A 19,208-nucleotide genomic window follows, 5' to 3' on the forward strand; every position below is an offset into this window, starting at 1 on the left:
AGTACAAGTCAGACAACAAACTTCATATTCTTGTTTTTTTTTTTTTTACTTCTATCCATTTTCTATTATTGATAATAACCTTGTGTTTCATTATACTTATTGCACTTCAAACAAAAATCATATATTTATTTTTGTTTAATATGATCGATATATAACATTAAAAATGTATTGTTTGTAATGTCACAATATAACATAGGTTAAACCGTTAATCTACCTAATAGTAAATCCAGGAGTGGGGGCAAGCATATCAGAACAACCTAGTCATAACATTGGAGTTAAAATATTTTCACTCAAGGGGCATTCTTTTATTGGATTTTGAGAGGGAGAAGTTGGTCAATGGGATTTTGATTCTCATTGACCAAAAAAACTCATGTTCTTTTTTCATATTTATGTGGGGACTATGAGAAGTTTATTTTCCTGGGTACCACTTATCCAAAGCGATACCCATTTCCTGGGTGGATAAATAACTTTCTCACCTAGGAGGAAAACCACTAACACTTGAATGGGACAAAAATGCCCATTTTAATAATGAACTTTTATGGCTAAAATGGTCATTGCCTTATTTACTTGGGAAATAAAAGAACATAGGTAAATGAACATAAACAGGTAAGTGTTTCCCATGAACTTACACAGGTAAGTCTTTCTTGGGAAACACTTACCTAGGTAAATGCATTTATTTGGATAAGTAATTTATCGAAAAGGGAACGAGGCCTAAAGAAAAACTAAGGGTTATGAACATGGGTAAATGCACTTACTAGTGTAAGTATTTCCCAGGAAAGACTTATCCGGGTAAGTGCATTTACCCATGTTCTTTTATTTCCCATGTAAATAAGGCAATGACCATTTTAGCCATAAAAATCCATTATTAAAAGGGGCATTTTTGTCTCATTCAAGTGTTAGCAACTTTACCCTCAAGTGGGAAAGTTATTAACCCACCTAGGAGATGGGTATCACTAGGTAAGTGATGCCCAGGTAAGTGATACCCAGGAAAATAAATTTTCCTTTGTCCCAACATAAATATGATGAAAGAACATGCATTTTTTGGTCAATGAGAATTAAAATCTCATTAACCAACTTTCTCCCATCTCAAAATCCAAAAAAGAACACCCCAAGTAAAAGATCTCACTTGGGAAAAATACATCAACAAACTCAAAGTATGTTCCATCTTCAGGTTTAATTTGGAAAGATTGCAAATACAAATATGTGTAGTGCAAATACAAGGTTTAGCAATACAAATTAATATAGAATACAAGGTTTTGCACTGTACATATTTATAATTGTACTCTTCCCAAACTAAGCCTTAAAAATGAATAAAGATAGAAGGAATAACTCTACTTGGTTCATCTCGCCAATTTTCTCCTTCCCAATCCATTAACCTATTTCAATCATATCCTAAACTTGAAAAGAGAATAGATAGTTAGGATGACCTATTTAATTCATAGGGGTAATGCTTGTCATATTAGAAAAAAAAGAGGGTATAAGAGTCATGTAACTTCTCATTATTTCATTTTTAATTTCAGATTTTAAGTAAGTTTTTATATGGGCCCTGAGACGTGGGTGTCATACAAGTCATTCTTTTGTATATGACCAACGGCAATTGTATAACAAAAATAAATAAATTTCTTTTTAACCACATAAAACATTTTCAAATGTCAGTGGGGACAATTGTCCATACTAACTTCTACATAGATCCACCATCTAGAGAAAAAAATAATTTAATTTTGAGATATTTTTTTCAAAGGTTTAAGCATGATATCGAGAGGACATGGTATCAAAAAATCCTGTAACCAATCAACCAATATCATTAAAGTGGTAACCAATCATGTAATTATTTTATCAAAAAACCCCTTCCCATATCATGTATTTCCATCATCACAGATATTTTCCTTTTCTAAACATTGGTAGACACAGTAATTTTTAAGAGTATGGACATGTGGTATAGGACCTATAGGTGGAATGACGAAAACTTTAACTTGATTCCTCCCATATGGTATTCGTCTATATCACATTATCTTTGAGTTCACTTTGGTTGTTTGGAAAAAATAGTTTGAGATGTTTTGGGAGCCTTTACACATGACACCTTAGTATATGTTTGGCATTGATGCTGCAAATACAGCATCATGCTGCTGATGTGTGGGTTGGAAACATCATTTTCTTAGAAAATGGGGCATTTTTTTTGTTTGGAAACGTTGCTGCCAGGTAGAACGTTTTTTGGAGCAACAACAACATTTTCTATTTGGTACCAATGCTCTATATCTGTTTTCAGCACTGGTACCCATTATAGGAAGTCCACATCATATCCTCATTGGCAGTAATGAGCTCTAATCTAAGAAAGCATCAAATTTGACATTGCTCTGCCTTCTTGATTTCCAAGGAGTGCCTAAAAAAACGGTTCTAAACATATTGACATTTCCTAGAACACTGCTTTTTCCAACATTACACTAATGTGTTACCATTTTCTGAAGCAACAACATCAATGCCAAACATATACTTAGTTAATTCAGATCCTAATTTGTCTTTTCAACTAAAAAGGTATTGAGTGTAAATACTATTTTACCGACACTCATTATGAGATGCTATTCGCTGCAGGCTTCCAAAATAGCCAAAATTTTTTGGGAAAATGTCATCCCACATGGCATCAAATTCCACTATCACCATATCCCATGAATTTTTTTTATTTTTTTATTTTATTTTTATTTTGGGTCAGGAAGAATAAATCCTTTAGTCATGCTAATAAAGACCACAAATCTTAATTTTATACCACTACAACTGTGCTCAAATCACTTGTTTGTTAATTGTGTCCTCATAGTTAATACTTACATGATATATTTTTGGGAATTTATTTAAGAAAAGGAAGGAAAAAGAAGGATAAAAAACCTATAACGTATAGGTTTCCTTTAATTTTCTCTGTCCTTTCTTTCAAACAAAACCCACCTTAAATTACTTATTATGTTTCTTAGGCTTTAAACTAGAGACAATATTTGGCTAATCTGAAACTAAAATATCTCCATTGAATGGATGACTTACATGGTCACGTCAACCTTCCACTTGTACAGAAGCACACCCCTATCACCGGTACTTAATTTTTGGGTAAATTACTGGAATTTTTCCTGAGGCTTGTGATCAATGTTGAAAATTTCACTAAAGTTTGATAATTTATCTCGCCTGAACTTTCTGATATAATTGTAAGTAAATCCTTTCTATCAGAATCTTCTGAAAAGAGACACAAAATGTCTAAAATGTTCATACAATTACTACTGAGGCTGGTTTTTACAGAAAAAAAGCAATACAAATTTCATAAACAACAAATAAAAATAGAGAATTTAAAGTTGTAGTTTTCCCTTTGAATGATTGATATGAATGACAAATTTAGAAAATAAATTAATTTCAAAAAAGGGATTGGAAGGGTTTAAGCTAATGATTCATATGAAGAGAAATTTTGAAAAATAAATATTTTAGACATTTTTGTCTCTTTTTAAAAGATTCTAAATTTCTAACTAAAGGAATCTACATACAACTACATCAAAAAATTCAGCAAAAGTGATTGCAATTATCAAACATCAGAAATAGTTTCAACATCCAAAAACTTTAAGGAGGTTTTAACAAATTTACCCAATATTTTAAAAGGTAAGAGCTCTTCAACTATACATTTCTGCATCCAATTACACCAAAATCAACCAGCATATAGATGTACAGCGTAGCTGGAAGCTATTACTCGCAAAATCAACCAACACCATCCTCCCAAGTAAAAGTTTCAAAAATAAATTCCATCTATATCCGTTTCCGTTTAGAAGGATAGATGATTCGGAAAGGTGACATCACTGACGTGGCTTTAATCCGGCGTCAAAAGGAGGATTTCTTCGTTAAAAGGAGCCAAAGCGAACTCCTAAGTCCTATCCACGAACAATACAAACCAAAGAAACAACCATCTATCAGGAAGGAGAGACAAACCAAAGAAACCGCGGGGGAAAATGGCCTCCCTCTTCTCCCTCTCTTCTTCCTCTTCTTCTTTCCTCTGCTCTAACAAATCCATAAAGCTGCTCTCTCCCCCAACCAGGACACCTACCTTCTGTTCAAGGTCTTTCTCTGTAAAATCTCTTAGTTCGCCGGAAACTACCACACTTTCACCGACTGTCCAAAGCTTTTGGAGATGGGTTTGTGACAAGGGAGTTATACCAACCAAATCTCCACCTGTAAAGCCCGCGGTTGTGCCGGAAGGTCTGGGACTGGTAGCCCAAAGGGATTTTTCACGGAACGAGGTGGTTCTGGAAATACCCAGTAGGCTTTGGATAAATGCCGACACCGTGGCGGCTTCAGAGATCGGGAAGGTCTGCGGTGGGCTGAAACCGTGGGTATCCATAGCTCTGTTTCTTATTAGAGAGAAGTCGAGAGAGGATTCGCCGTGGCGTTCTTACCTCGATATCCTTCCAAAGACCACGAACTCCACTATATTTTGGTGTGTGTAGTTTTCTTTGCCTGTTTGATTTGTGTAGTTCAATTCCGTCCGAAAACTATTTGACAGGCGTAGAAGAAAACATTTTGTCAAAAGTATTCTTATCTTGGTTTATATTGGTAACGTTTTATCGTTTAACAATTAGCTATTCTGCTGTTAATATGGTGTTTGATGTTTCCAGAACAGGTCAGAAGAGGAGCTTTCTGAGCTTCAAGGTTAGTAGTTAGTTAGTACAGTCTCTCACTTAAATCTACTATTCTTGTAACATGGTTAGATACTCGAAACCTCAAGAAGGCTACTAGAATTATAGACCTTTAGAAATTTCCTGTATTGGGTTGACATAATATGACCTTGTTGCAAAAGGGTTTCATTAACGTACAGGCAAATAAAAAGGAAACAAAGAAAAGAAATGTGCAGTTAAAAAAAGAGATATTAACGAGTTTGTGATTCAGACCACTTGGTTGAGTTGTTGTAGCCTCGTCTGATTTGAATAATTGGAATTGTATGGGGAATGCAGACAGTTCATTATTGAAACTGTCTCAGTCAATTAATTAATGTGTTCATGGGAATATGATATTACAAATTCCTTAGACAGAACCCCAGATTATCCATCAGTTGTAGTAGGGCAGCTTGCATACCACCGGCGCTCCAATATGTCTTGTTAAACTTTCACCACTCATTTTTTTATATAGATTGAATTGAGTTTTATGCAGGAACCCAACTGTTGAGCACAACCTTGGGTGTGAAAGAATATGTTCAGAGTGAATTTCTCAAAGTTGAAGAAGAAGTAATACTCCCAAACAAATATCTTTTCCCTTCTATTACACCAGATGATTTCTTGTGGGCATTTGGGATACTCAGGTCAAGGGCATTTTCACGTGGACAAAATCTTGTTCTAGTTCCTCCTGCAGATTTGGTAAGAACTTTGTACCTTCCCAAATGTCTGACAAGAAAATGTTATGCTAACCCCATAGTACAAACTAAGATATATCCAGGATGAATTGAATCCCTTATAATATCTGGTGGTAGTTAATGGTTCTTCTGTAATTTCAACAGTAAAAATATGGTAGCTAGAATCATAGACAGATTTATGGATTTAATATAACACAGTACCCATGGTTATCAAAATGAACAACACAAGGATCAATTGGTAAACCAGAAATTCCTTTTATTTTTAATTTGAGTTTCAAGTAATAAGAGGCAAAAGCTAAAACAAGTCGTCATCCTCTTAAGATGCAACTGCAATGAATGCCTAGTATCTTTTGAGGGTGGAAATATTTCAGTAGTAAATTACTTTGCTATGATGCTAGCAACTATATGAGAACACATTGTCTGCTACTTCATAGTTCAGTTGTTGTTGCAACCTCTTACCTTCTCTTGGAGTTTCACCACCGTTCTGCTTTATTGATTAGATCAACCACAGTCCCAGCATAACTACAGAAGACTATGCTTGGGAGATAAAAGGAGCTGGCCTCTTCTCGAGGGACCTCTTGTTTTCTTTGCGGACCCCAGTTTTTGTCAAGGCTGGAGAGCAGGTAGGCTTTCTGAGAGACAATGTTAAACCAACATAGCAAAAAAAAAAAAAACCAATGTTATATCCTTGGAGAATTAAAAGGGGGGGGGGGTGTTCACCAACATTGACACTTTGTCCACAAAGTGATTTGGTTTTGATTTATTTCTCAAAATGAAAATTTTCATCAAGCCATTGTTGGTTATTGCAAATAAAACTGAAAATGGGCCCCACAAAGAGTGAAAATATTTTCAAACTTTAAAGGCTTCAAAGTGTAGCTTTCAAAATCATGGAATATCCTAGGTATTTGCAACAGGTCAATTTCAAAAAAACAAAATGATGAACCAGGAGGGTTTTTCATGATTATCAATAAAAAGAAGAGAGTTTTTCATGTTTTTGCAGTGATTTCAACTTTTGAAATTGTTGAAATCAGAATCACTAGTGTTGGAAAACACCTTCTTAATTAATGAACAACTTGCCAATTCAAGTGGATCTTATAAAACAGTTTTAGATGACAACCCTCAGGATTTCCTGGCAGGTCCTGATCCAATATGATCTTGGTAAGAGCAATGCCGAGTTCGCATTAGATTATGGATTTATTGAACCAAAGCCAGAATGCAACACATATACTTTGACACTGGAAATCTCTGAATCAGACCCATTTTTTGGGGACAAGCTGGACATTGCAGAGTCCAATGATCAAGGTGAAACTGCTTACTTTGACATTTGTCTGGGATGTCCTCTTCCACCAGCAATGCTTCAATATCTACGGCTGGTAGCTCTTGGAGGAACCGATGCATTTCTTTTGGAGTCAGTTTTTAGAAACACAGTTTGGGGTCACCTTGAATTGCCAGTCAGCCGTGCCAATGAGGAGCTCATATGTCGAGTAGTCAGAGATGCCTGCAGGACTGCACTATCTTCTTATAGCACCACCATTGAAGAGGTATGTGATTGCTACTAACATCTTAATAATGAAAGTACATAAACAATCATAGTGTTCCCTATCCATTACAACACCCATAATTTGATAGGTGGTCCTACATCTTATAGTTCGAAATTCAGCCACTCCTTGACATTCATCAGTTGATCTATGGCATTCTTTTGAAAATTATTACAATGTTTTGGTTGAAGCATATGGATAGTTAGAATCTACATGACCTAGGTAGGATTGACAGCTTTCTTTTTTCACATCATTAGTACATGATGCATCAAATCATCAACCCTCTAAAAAGGAAAAGAGCTTGCAGTTTTGTAGTCAAATTCGAGTATCTGACTGGTTTGACTAGTATCCACAATTTTTCCAATTTCAATAATTTCTTCCTCAGGAACCAAACGCATCCGTAGGTGATGAGTGATGACTACAGCACGGACATTGGTAGCCTGGAGGCACCACTAGCCTATAATGATCCTAACCAGTACCCTGTGGGAAGAGAAACTATATTCCATTTTTTCAGAAGTGTGAACCGCTGATTAAGGGGGTTTTCTCCAATGTGAATTGTGTTTCTTGTTGTCAGTTCCAAGACATGTTTTCTTTTTATTTGTTTACTCTTTTGTTGATGTGGCAATTTCAAAAACGTTCATGTTATGTTGTAGGACATCCCTTAAGTTGGTGGATGTAACTCCGACTGAACTGAGATCTAATCCTGCCTTTCACCCTCCCCAACCCCATTTCCAAGTTTGCCCAGTAAAAAGAAGAAAAGAAAATATTAGAATTTATCTTTCTAGCATAAGTGCATAGTCTAACTTGAGTAACGGGATTTGCAGGATGAAAAGATTAGGGAAGGGAGAAACCTGAAACCAAGACTGGAAATAGCAGTTGGTATAAGAGCTGGAGAAAAGAAAGTGTTGGAGCAGATTGATGGGATTTTCAAGAAAAGGGAGTTGGAGCTGGATGGTTTGGAATACTATCAAGAAAGGAGACTAAGAGACCTTGGTTTGGTCGGGGAGCAAGGAGAAATCATTTTCTGGGAATCCAAGTAGAGCAACTGTAGTTTATTGCCTGTGAAACTTGGCAAAATTTATTTCTCCTGCTTCTTGTAAAGGCCTTGGCTTCATGGAATAGAAGACGTTGGCACTGGTGCAGGATTCATTTTGTATGCCATCTTTATTGCTACTTGTTATAACATCCAAAGCCTTTAACCTTTAAGGCTGATCTGGCATTCCTTAAGGACGCCTAAGACTGGTTAGATTACCTGTTCATGATACACACAACCCACCAGCTACCGGTGGTGTCTAGAATGTAGAACAGCCACTTATAAGCACCAGTGCACAACTACATATATCTCTGCTGGAGAGAGAGAAACTGTTGTTGACCCAGATGGTTGGACCATTCAGCCTGAGAACTGCCCAAGCAATCGGTTCCATTTCACCCTTAAGTTGGAACAGACTGTCCATTTGAACCGGATGGTCGAACCGTCAACCCAGAAACCAGTGACCAAAATAGTTCTGTTTCTGGGTTGGTTTTTAAAACCTTGATGTTCACTATGCCAAATAAATTGACAATTGCTTTGAACCAATGAATAGCATATATAACAAAAGAATAAAGGCTGAAGGGAAATAATCTTCGTCCTTTGGATACAAACCAAACATGAGGTGACTTCTATGCTGCCGAAGTGCTGAGACCTTACCTATTATGTGCATATGCCAAGGATATCCAGACCAAGCATTCTAGCTCTAAGGTATTCTCAAGGTATCAGTGCCTTGGCAACACTAGGGGTGCAACTTGAGTTGAACCAGAAAGATAAAAAATAGGGAGATCTGACGGCCTCTAACAAAATCACTGTTATACAATTGGTCTTATTTTTAGTTTGCAAACTTTAGGCGTGCCACAACAAATGATAGAACACTAACAATATCACATGCGTGAATAACCATATATATGGCCAACAGTAGAGGGAAATCTGACGGCCTCTAATGCTGAGAAAAGCATTCCCCCCAAAAAAACAAAAGCTTAAACAGAGGGAACAGCAAACCTCATCCTCTTAGTTCTGCTTCTTCCTCAGAGCAGCCATGAGTACAACCTGAGAAAGCCAACATGCCTCATATCTCTGATGCAATGCCACAAAAGATCCCTTCCCTCGAAGAATATGAACCAATTTGTGCCCCGAGGGGGCATTCTGTAGTCTTAGCTTGATAATCATACAAGGGGGCATTCTTTTGAATCACTTCATAGTTCAAAGTGAGGATTTGAGACAGTCAAAGTACAGTCACCTTCAGAATGTATAGAACATTTTCTCTTTCCTGCCAATTATTGCTTGGTCAGAGATTCTTCAAATACCAGTTTCAAGGCATTACCTAGGTGCCCATCTAGGTAACAAGATACATTGTGGGGTGGGCACCTACCCTGGGAAAACCAGTGCAAGTACTCAGGACATGATTCATAATTAATAAAAAGCACAAAAAGAAACAAATAATTGAAATTTTATGTAATTATGTGTGACTTATCACAATAAATTTTTTGAAGTGAATTTCCTATAAGTAGACTTCTTAGTTCCTACCAATAGAACTAGGAAAAACATTTAAAAGTTTAAATTAGTACACACACTTTCATTAAAAGCACCAACTAGCAAGCAAGGCATATCAAACATGTTCATCCAGTTATGAAAATTTAACCAGAATTTGTTCCTATTAGTATATGCAAGTTCTCCAATTACCTAATTAAAGATCAAAACCTGGTTTGAACAATCAAAATTTAAAATCCTTTTTTCTAAATTCTAAATTTCTAATCATCATTCAAATTACATCCATTTCTTTTGGAGCAAGTCCCTTAGTAACCAATTAACTGGGGCAGATTAACCATAGAAAATTATGATTTAAGAAATAAGAACTTACCTTGGTTTCTGATCACTTGATTAGTCGACTGTTAGTCTGTTACAAACTCCAAAGCTCAAACCAAACTCTGTTTTGTGTTGTAACCTGAAAAGAAAATTAAAAAAAGAAAAATGAATATTGAAAATGGAATGATGGGAAACTCAAAACAAAACTCTGTTTTCAGTTTCTATTTCAAATAGAAACTCAAACCTTGGAGTTACCTATGTGGTAGACAACCAAGAACCACAGGAAAATTACAAAAATAATAAAAAAAAAATAGAAGGAAAAATCACCTTGATCGCCATTTCAATGGAGGTTGAGCTGTTGAGAGCACTAGAGTGGTTCTTTTGCAGTTCTCACTTCTCAGTGTGGACCAGGAAGAAGAAAAGAGGGAAAACCCCAATATTTTTATGCCCACCCTAAATCCCTAATGCTTTTTCATCTTTTTACATATTTACCCCCATTAGAAATTGGATTATTCAAGGCTACCACCTCGATAATTTTATGCTTCGAGGTGAGAAGCGTATGCTATCACCCTGCAATATCTTGAAGAGGCTATTGAGGCCAGGTGATTTTGGATCGCCTTGCCTTAAGGTGTATGCTTCTCACCTCACCTCGGACGTCTTTTAAAACCATGCCACATAGTATAGCATTCAACAATCCATGATTCCAGTGAAATTCCTCATTGTTCTTCTGTTTTTTATTAACAACATAAAGGAAGTAATACATCAAGAATAACTAATGTTTTTCATTATTTAATAGCTAAAAAATACTCAAAAGCTTAATCTTCTTCCAAATAGAGAGAAATAACTAAATGCCCCTTCGATGGCGAGGCCGGAGATCATACTTTCTTGTAATTGAAGTGGTCATAACTGAATTCTCTCCAACTTCTTCTGGAAATGTATAATCAGGGTCTTCACAATTATCAACATCTTCTGGTAATTCTGTATCAATCCATGAAGATAAGTTCACATCACTCTCTATGTCCTCCAAGGAAAATAATTTGTTTCTTTCAATATTGTTAATCTTTTCCATGAGTTTCAAAAGCATTTGATGATTTAACACTTCATAGTCCCTGCAAATTTAAACGCTTTCTCCATCAGAAATAGATTCAACTGGTTACATGGGATAAATAAATACACACCCGAGCCAGTACATAGGACGGTGGACAGATCAGTCTCTGTCCTACTATAGGAGAAGGTATGCACAAAAGTTTACCTATAAGTGAAAATGGAGTACAGTATCTGAAGTGAAGCAACCAATAGGAACAAAGATCTAGTCATTAATATTTTAGATGCAATCCAGGTTTGCTGATCAAGGTCATCAGCCCCAAGCCTGACTACTGCAAGTTCAACCAAGAATGTGATACACAGTCCTGTAGGATAAAACCAGTCATTCAATATCAGTGTCAATGAGTTTTATGAATAATTGTACTTTGAAAAATATAGGTAAGAAATCATACCTAGATAAAGCCTTGGCCTCACACAATAAGTTTGCTTTGCACTGGTGAGCATGTAAAAGATAAAGATAGCAAAGGAGTAAAAGAAGAAAGTTTTAATTGAACGTGATTCAAGTAAGATAGCATTGTGCAGCATGAAGAGCTTGTCCAGAGCCATAAACATGCTTTCTTGTTTCAATTCAAAAGCTTCCTGTAGATAAAGAGAGTTACCATTACAAATAGCTCAAAATGACCAATAAATTTTATCAAAGAACCATGTTAATCTGAGAGAACACAAACCTGAGCTGCCAATATTGATCTTGAATTTTCAACCAGATGATCATGGACCTGTTGGAGTTGTTCTTGGTGCTGGAGAAGTTCTTCTTGTTGCTTTTGACCAAAGTCAGCTAGTTTCTGCAGTGTAGCCCTGCAAATTTCAAAGTGGATAGCTAATTAAGATAAATTCCATATATTTTTGTTGATTTTATATGCAGAAACAAGGAGTTGGGTCTATTTATTACCTGCTTTCTTCTAGTGCTTGAGATTGAAATTTGGTAAGGAAATCTAGGCCTTCAAGAGCTACTGACTGTCCATCAAGAAGTTGCTTTTGCTTATCCAATGATAAAACTGCAATATTCCCGATATCATCGGCTTTGTCTTGAAGATTCTTCATCTTCAAGGACATTGAATCCCCAACTTTATTTATCTCCCTCTCTATCTCCACAGTCTCACTTCTTAGCTTCTCCACTTCTTTACCCAAACTCTGGTAAGATTCATGAAGCATTGCCATCCCTCCCTCCAATATATCCTTCATTTTTTCCTGTCCTTGCAATTCCGATTGAGAAGCTGCAATTCCTTTTGATTGCTCAAAAATTGCTATTGAATTATCAAGTACAGCATCAATCTGACCTTCAACATCCTTTGACTTCTGCACTATTTGTTGGGTCTTTGTATCTATTGAAGTTAATGAATCATGGATTTGGTTTGAATTCTGTAATAGTTGCTCTGATCTATCTTCTATGATTTCTAGTTTGTCTTCTGCTAATTCAGCAGACTTCTTTAAATCATTAACCAGCCTCTTAGTTTCTTGCTTGAACGCATCAGCCCTTGAACAACAGAATCAAAATTCAATAAGTGGTTAGAAGATGTGATTGCATAGAAAAGCAAAGTAGAAAATTCACCCCTGAGAAAAGCCCAAGACCAAGCATGATTTTTCAAGAAATAAACTCTTAGGTGGCCACATAATGTGCAAAGTTGCTGACACTGTACTCAAGGCTTGTTTACAGCCTAAAACTTATTGACCTTTGTGCCCAGCTGTCCAATTGTTTGGCCAGATTTATTGCACCCCATATGGATAAACATGATAAAAAGAGTATGGTAGAGATGACTTACTGTAACTGATGGCAGATAGAATTGGTTTCAAGGAAGAATTCAAGGTAAATTTTATGTGCAAACTCATCCAAATTCTTGAGGCATTTCACCATGGGAGTACCAGTATCACAAGAGGGGAAAGATGTTCTTCCAGAATCCTTTTGGAAGCAATCACTGAGAAGCCAAGCAAGTCTAGATTGCTTCTCTTTATCAGCAATAATTTCTGAACACCCAGCAAAGAGATTCCGATAAGCATTTTGCCAACACGAATTAGAACTGATCAACTTGCTTCTTGCATTTTCAATCAACTTAATTCCCTTTCTATCATTTAGAGTCGCCATGGAGAATTCAGAGGCTAGCACTGTCTTTGAAGGGTAATTATTCTGATGGGCTGTTGTTGTGGAAGAAGAGAACCAACCCCATGACTGGCAGTGTGGTAAAAGAGATACCAGTACTAAAAGAAACAGAAAACGAGAAATGTGATGAATCATTTTGAGTGTTGTCTCTCTCTCTTTCTCACTTTGTAGTTTTGAATCTCCCACCAAAAATCTTTTTTGAAAGCCCACCAAAAATCAAATCAAAACCTGCATTAGCCATTCAAGAAATTAGTATATGTGATAGTAGTGAAATGCTCAAGTCAGAAAACTATCATCATGCGAATATCAACAGAAACCAAAGTCGGGATATAAACTAGTTAAAGAAATAAGTGAAGAAACAGGGGAAATGGGTGATTCTTGGCCCGACCCATGAACCCATTTGTGTATGTCTAATTTCTGGGTGTGGCTTGGCAAAAACATAAGTACATAACTCAATTCGAACGGGCTCGGAGTTGGAAGTTTTCTCGTTGATTGGAGAGAACAACCAATCCGGACCAGAACCAATGTTTTTGCTGGCACTGTTTCATCCATTAGGACGACTCAGAATATGAAAAGCCATGGATTGAGACGTTCACTATTATGAATCGCAATGGATTAAGATGGTCTCAAACTGTTAAACATTCATCAATCAAGGGTATTCAAGATTCAAGTACAATCCATAGTAACCTGCATTGTAAATTAGGAATTTCTTTTCTGGGTTCACTGGTTAAAGTTTCAGCAATTAATGGCTAACCATGTATTGTGAATTGAGGATTTGTCAAAACAGTCTATGATTTTTTGGCATTAACCGTTAACGAGATGAAATTAGAAAACTTGTTGGTCGTTGCAGAAACTTTGATTGAGAGAGAGAGAGAGAGGAAGAGGGAGAGGGAGAGGGAGAGGGAGAGGGGAGAGTACTTGCGAGTTGCAAGCTCTCTCCAGAACAAGAGTAATACTCCTTCAATCAAAGCAGTAGTTTGAGAGAACCGACGCACACCTAAACGAGGAGAGAAAGAGGAACGTAGAGAGTGATAGATTAACAGGAAAATCTTGGGAACCAAGAAACGAGAAGTTCGAACCATAGTTACCTGGAAAAGACAGATTTAGTAACCCTCCCAAAGGTAGCTCTACGTAGGGGTGCTCACGGTTCGGTTAGGCTTTTTTTAACCGAACCGGTACTACCGGTTTTTGGTAATCAAAATCGAACTGAAGCCAGTCAATTAATCGGTTGACCGGTTCGGTTGTTTGGTTGTTGATTTTTTGATTTTTTACAATATTTGTAAAAATATATAATAAAAAATTATAAGTATATATAAATATTATATTGTAAATAATAAATAATATATCATATATTATAAATATATATTTATATATAATACATATTTATTAATTTATAATATATATAATATACATAAATATATAGAAATATATGTATACTGATCGGTTCGGTTAACCACTGATTTTCTGTATTGGTTAACTGAAACCGAATCGATACCTTTGGTTTTTTAAAAACCCCGAACTGAAATCGTTTTTTCGGTTTTTTCTTTTGCTCACCCCTAGCTCTAGGGCTGTAATCGGATCGGATGTACTTCTTTTGAGTTTGATCTGAAATCTGATCGAATTTGAATCCATTGGATTATCGGATTTCATCTACATCCGAGCAGGAGGACTGAAATGTGGTTTGTCTCGGAATGGCAACGAGGTGGGGCGGGGACGAGTAGCCTCTCCTCATCCCCGTCCTATGAAAACCCCATTCATGTCCTCATCCTTATCCCTACTAACGGAAACAAAGTTATCCCATCCCTATCTCTACAGCGATTTTTTTCATGTATTGAAGTTGTTTAGATAAAATCGCCTCTACTGTGGTGAAATTTCTTTGTTATTTCTCATCATTCTTTTTTGTTCTTCCCTCTTTTGATGCTCAATTGGAAGAATTTCTACTGAATTTGAAGCAATCTTTTGTTTAGTCTTAAAGGGTTTTTTGTTGTCCAAGCTCGTTGTCTAGGTAGACTTTAGGTCTTAATCACTTTTAAATTTGTCACTAGTAATGTTAATTTTCTTTTTGGTTTAAATGGTACAGTTTTCTCGCGTTTTACAAATGTGGTGCAGTCCCTAATTTTCTTCTAGAATACTTGTAGTTATCCTAGTTGTGGTAAAAAAAGAAAAAATAAAATAAAAAGATATAATTGATAAAGAAAAAATTTGGGTCTTATTATCAATTAAAATAATATTTTTAACATAATTTCTAAAATAGGATAACTTTAAAAAAAAATCAAAAAAGAGTAGAAACACTATTCATCTCCCTACTCCTTAAACCACCGAACAAATATCTCCTCCTCTGGTCTCTTTTTCTTTCTTGAGTTCGCATCCTGTGAACCCGTGGGCATTTTGAACCAGAAGAACAAATTAGAAACAACTCTTCTTCTCAAAGTTGTTCTTCGCTTCAGGGCTTTCTTTTGGAAGTGCTCCAGAAGGCATAATGGTGACCCTCTCTTTTTTCCGCTTCTAGCATGGGTTCGGCATCGGTGATGACTATCCACTTTCTGCCACGATTATTTCTAAGCATGCCAACAAGAAGACTCATGGTGCCTTCATTGCTGCCATCTTCACCATGTAAGGATTTGGGATCTTAACTGGTGGGATGGTTTCAATCATCATCTGTTGTAATCAAGGCCAAGTACTCATTTCCAGCTTATGAAATTGACGTCGGTACCTCAACTGTCTCACAAGCTGATTACATAAGGCGCCTTGTTCTAATGTTTGGTGCATTGCCTATTGCTCTGACTAACTACTGGCGTATGAAAATGCCCAAGACTGCTCGATACATAGCCCTTGTCACCAAGAATGCGAAGTAGGATGCATCCGACATATCCGAGGTCTTGCAGGTTGAGATTGTAGCCAAACAAAAGGTCGAGCACATTACAAAGGACAGCAACAACTCACTTTGGCCTATTCTCCAAGGAGTTTCATCGTCGATGTCACCATGGCCTTCATCTGCTCGAAACCACCAACACATCCTTCTTGCTAGACATCACGTTTTACAGCCAGAATTTGTTCCAAAAAGGACATTTTCAACGCAATTGGGGTGGATCCCCTTGCAAAGATGATGAACGCCATTGAAGAGGACCTTAGAATTGCAAGGGCATAAGCTCTTATCACTCCGTGCAGTATTGTTCTAGGGTACAGGTTCACGGTCGCCTTCATCGATTGAATGAGAAGGTTTGCAATTCAGTTGATGGATTTCTTATGGTGTTTAACCCATTGAAATCCTATTTGCATACCAAAACAAGGGTTAGGGCTTGGGGAGTATTTCCCAAAAAAGTAGATATTTATGATCAATATTTATTAATCGGTAGTTTGTAGGAGGAAAAAGATAAATAGTATTTTTACCCTTATTTGATATATTTTTAAAAAAGTTAACCTATTTTAAAATTATATTAAAAGAATTATTTTTATTGTTATTAGGGTTGAAAAATTGCCCTTATCGGTTAAATACTGATCGCATGCGCTATTGAGTTCTATTTTGAACCTTTGATTTCTTCTATTTGTGTGCTCCCCCAATTCTGGTTCTTGGAAAATTTTCATTCAATGAAAAGAACTGAATTGTATGCTCTCCCAATTAACACTGTTTAATCCTCCATCTCTTCCACAGTTCCACGTCTGATATGTCCCTCGAATCCTCCATCGGTTTTTCTTCGACCATGGAAATACCTTTGTTGGTAACTACATCGATGAAGCCAAGTTGAAGGGGAGTTAAAGCACAACCTATTGTCTCTCTCTCCGTGAACTCAACAAGCCAGCCTAGATATTTCCAGCACTGGACTGTCCAAAGAATAGCCGATTGGAGCACAATGATCACGGCATAGTTTCATTGTCTCCCTCTCCGTGAACTCAACAAGCCAAATAAAAGAAGTTGCAAAAGACAGAGAGGAAAGAGAGAGGGGAGAGAGAGACAGAGACAGAGACATAGACAGAGAGAGAGAAGGCCGAGAACTGATGTATAAATTTGGAGCAAACCATAGTTGTTGTAGCGACAATTTCGTCTTCTCCGATGATGCCGACAGAGTGGAAACACTACATTTTTCAGCTACCTGAGCGTAAATAGGCGAAAGCCCTAATCATATAGGGGATAATATCATTTTCTAATTGTCGTTGGTGATTTCAATCGTCAAATAAGTCAATCTCTGGCATCGATTTCCCAAGCAAATCCATCGACAGAAAACACTGCAACTTTGAAGCATTTACTCTCTTTTTCAGGCCGTAAAGGGTATTTATGTCATTATACTTATCGATTAACGGTTTTGGACCAACTTGACAGTTATTTGAAAATTTAGATACTGCAGTGACACCATTTAAAATTCGGGTATTAACTTGAAACTAAAGTTCAAGGTACTATTATCCCTTCAAGTAAAGAAGAAACACTTTGAACGTCTTTGAACGGTGCCCTTATGATTGAAACCATGAGATGAGCTTGGCGAATTGAGGAATAGTATCCGAACAAAGAAACTCGGCTGGTTCAAATTTCAAACCATTAAGAGATCACCGCTGCTACACTTTAAGGTGACCATATTGCCATCTCTATTGCGAGAAAAACAGAGGATCAAGTCAATGGAGAATGGCTGCAGCAGTACCATTGAGGTTTACTACATCAGTCTCTTTACAGATACAAACAACCACCAGATCCAGATTTCCAGTGATAGCCTCCCAACAGTCTCTTGAAGATAGATAGAAGCTTTGTTCCTCTGTTCCTGCAAAACCATGGCATGCTGAAGTTGACGCTTATGATGGTGATGCCAAGCAGAACCTGCTTCTTGTCTTCACCATAGTCCGTAGAGAGATGGTGCTGCTATTGCTTTTGCTTTCATCTCCATTTTCGTTCGTCTTCCACTCTCACTCAAAGCTGCTTAAGTGCTCAGAGTTAGGGTTAGGGAATTACAAAGAATAGACTATAGAAAGGGTTCGAACCTGTTCCAAGTAATACTTTTCATTTGATCAGCTCACTGGAGGCATACAGTTAAACAGTTTTCCGAAGAAACTTCTTCGGTAGCCTTTTTACAGTGTGCACTTCATCCCTTAATCAATTTAGAAATGTTACAAAATAATACAAAATTTTGCGCTATACATATTAGTATTTATACTCCTTCCAAACTGAGCCAATTAAATACCTAACGTCAAAAATGTCCCTGAAATCACTGCAGGAGAAAAAAAAAGTTAAGAAAAAGATTGCCATAAGTTGGATCTCTTGTCTCCCCAGCAGAAGAACACCCAACCCAAGAATTTCAAGACCAAAGAAATACCTGGGATCAGCACAAAAAACGAGTAACTGTGACCATGTCACATATCTGAAAAGAATTAACTAGTGGAATCAGGGATGCATTGTAGAATGTGCAGAAGCTAAAGGAAGACAAGGCAAAGTGATACTTCAAGACGAAGAAAATTGACGAATACAAACTGCAGCATCATTTGATTCAAGCCTCCATTGCAATGTACTTTTAGATAACCATTAAGCCAGTTACAAAAGTGTTATTAAACTAAGAAGTAAGAACCATGAAATTTCATCAACAAGCAATCAAACTAATAAATTACCACTTTTACATTAAACCCACTTATTATAATTAGCATTTAAGCATCACTACATCTTTAATGGTTCTTATGCTTTTTTTGCTCCATTGATTGATTTTATCACAAGTTGGATGCATAAAGAGAAGAAGAGAGAGCTTTACACACCATCCAATCTGTAGTTTAATTAGCTTCCCTTCAAATATATATAAAAAAAAAAGCCACCCCACATTCCAATTACTCAACAAGCTTCCAATAAATCTCCACAAAACCTCAATCTGCTTCTTTAAACATGAGATGAGCTTCTCATGCAGCTCAGACTTCAGCAACATCAGTTGTGGTCGAACTAATAGAATAAGCTTTGACATCAATGGCTTCCCCAAAATGATTTTCGGCAATGCAAGCAATCAAGCAATTACCATGGGGTTAGTGACAATTACCCCTGAACTTTCATTTGCCACAAAGACCCTAATTGACCCAAAAATGCCTCCATCGTTGCACCTCCAATGCTTCTCTCTTGGACCATTAGTCAAAGGATCATATGTGGAATACTGAATACCCAATTCAATTATGTTTGATCCATATGAATCAAACACCTTTATTGCATTCATTGTAATCAACAAATTAGCATCAGGGACTATGATGTATGAGATAAACACAACTTTTCCTTTCTATTTAAGCTAGGTGAATGTTTTAGATAGCCCAACCATT

At 36.7% G+C, this 19,208-nt stretch overlaps 2 protein-coding genes and 1 pseudogene across 4 annotated transcripts; 2 read left to right on the plus strand and 1 right to left on the minus strand.

Annotated features, from left to right (window-relative positions):
- The first annotated feature begins 3,869 nt into the window (after positions 1 to 3,869).
- LSMT-L (Rubisco methyltransferase family protein) lies at positions 3,870 to 8,109 on the plus strand. Of its 3 annotated transcripts, none has more exons than XM_088985906.1 (6): positions 3,870 to 4,456; positions 4,640 to 4,668; positions 5,167 to 5,369; positions 5,866 to 5,988; positions 6,502 to 6,906; positions 7,289 to 8,109. In XM_088985906.1, the coding sequence occupies exons 1-6, from the start codon at positions 3,972 to 3,974 to the stop codon at positions 7,316 to 7,318; spliced, it is 1,275 nt and encodes a 424-aa protein (XP_088842032.1). In that variant the 5' UTR covers positions 3,870 to 3,971; the 3' UTR covers positions 7,319 to 8,109. The 3 variants fall into 3 exon arrangements, with proteins under 3 accessions (XP_088842032.1, XP_088842030.1, XP_088842031.1); XM_088985904.1 differs by having other exon boundaries at positions 7,728 to 8,109; XM_088985905.1 differs by lacking the exon at positions 5,866 to 5,988 and having other exon boundaries at positions 3,887 to 4,456; positions 7,728 to 8,109.
- A 2,343-nt stretch (positions 8,110 to 10,452) lies between these two features.
- On the minus strand, positions 10,453 to 13,163 carry GEX1 (gamete expressed protein 1). The gene is made up of 6 exons (XM_088985902.1): positions 12,604 to 13,163; positions 11,733 to 12,317; positions 11,512 to 11,638; positions 11,236 to 11,422; positions 10,992 to 11,148; positions 10,453 to 10,848 (listed from the first exon to the last, which is right to left on the minus strand). Exons 1-6 carry the CDS (start codon positions 13,071 to 13,073, stop codon positions 10,584 to 10,586), a joined length of 1,791 nt encoding a protein of 596 aa, XP_088842028.1. The 5' UTR covers positions 13,074 to 13,163; the 3' UTR covers positions 10,453 to 10,583.
- Positions 13,164 to 15,287: 2,124 nt separating this feature from the next.
- On the plus strand, positions 15,288 to 16,340 carry LOC148854328 (putative inorganic phosphate transporter 1-7; annotated as a pseudogene).
- Positions 16,341 to 19,208: the final 2,868 nt, after the last annotated feature.

This window comes from Nelumbo lutea, chromosome 4 (assembly GCF_056320005.1).
Source record: "Nelumbo lutea isolate HS-2025 chromosome 4, American lotus-T2T, whole genome shotgun sequence".
NCBI classification, from domain to species: Eukaryota; Viridiplantae; Streptophyta; class Magnoliopsida; order Proteales; family Nelumbonaceae; genus Nelumbo; species Nelumbo lutea.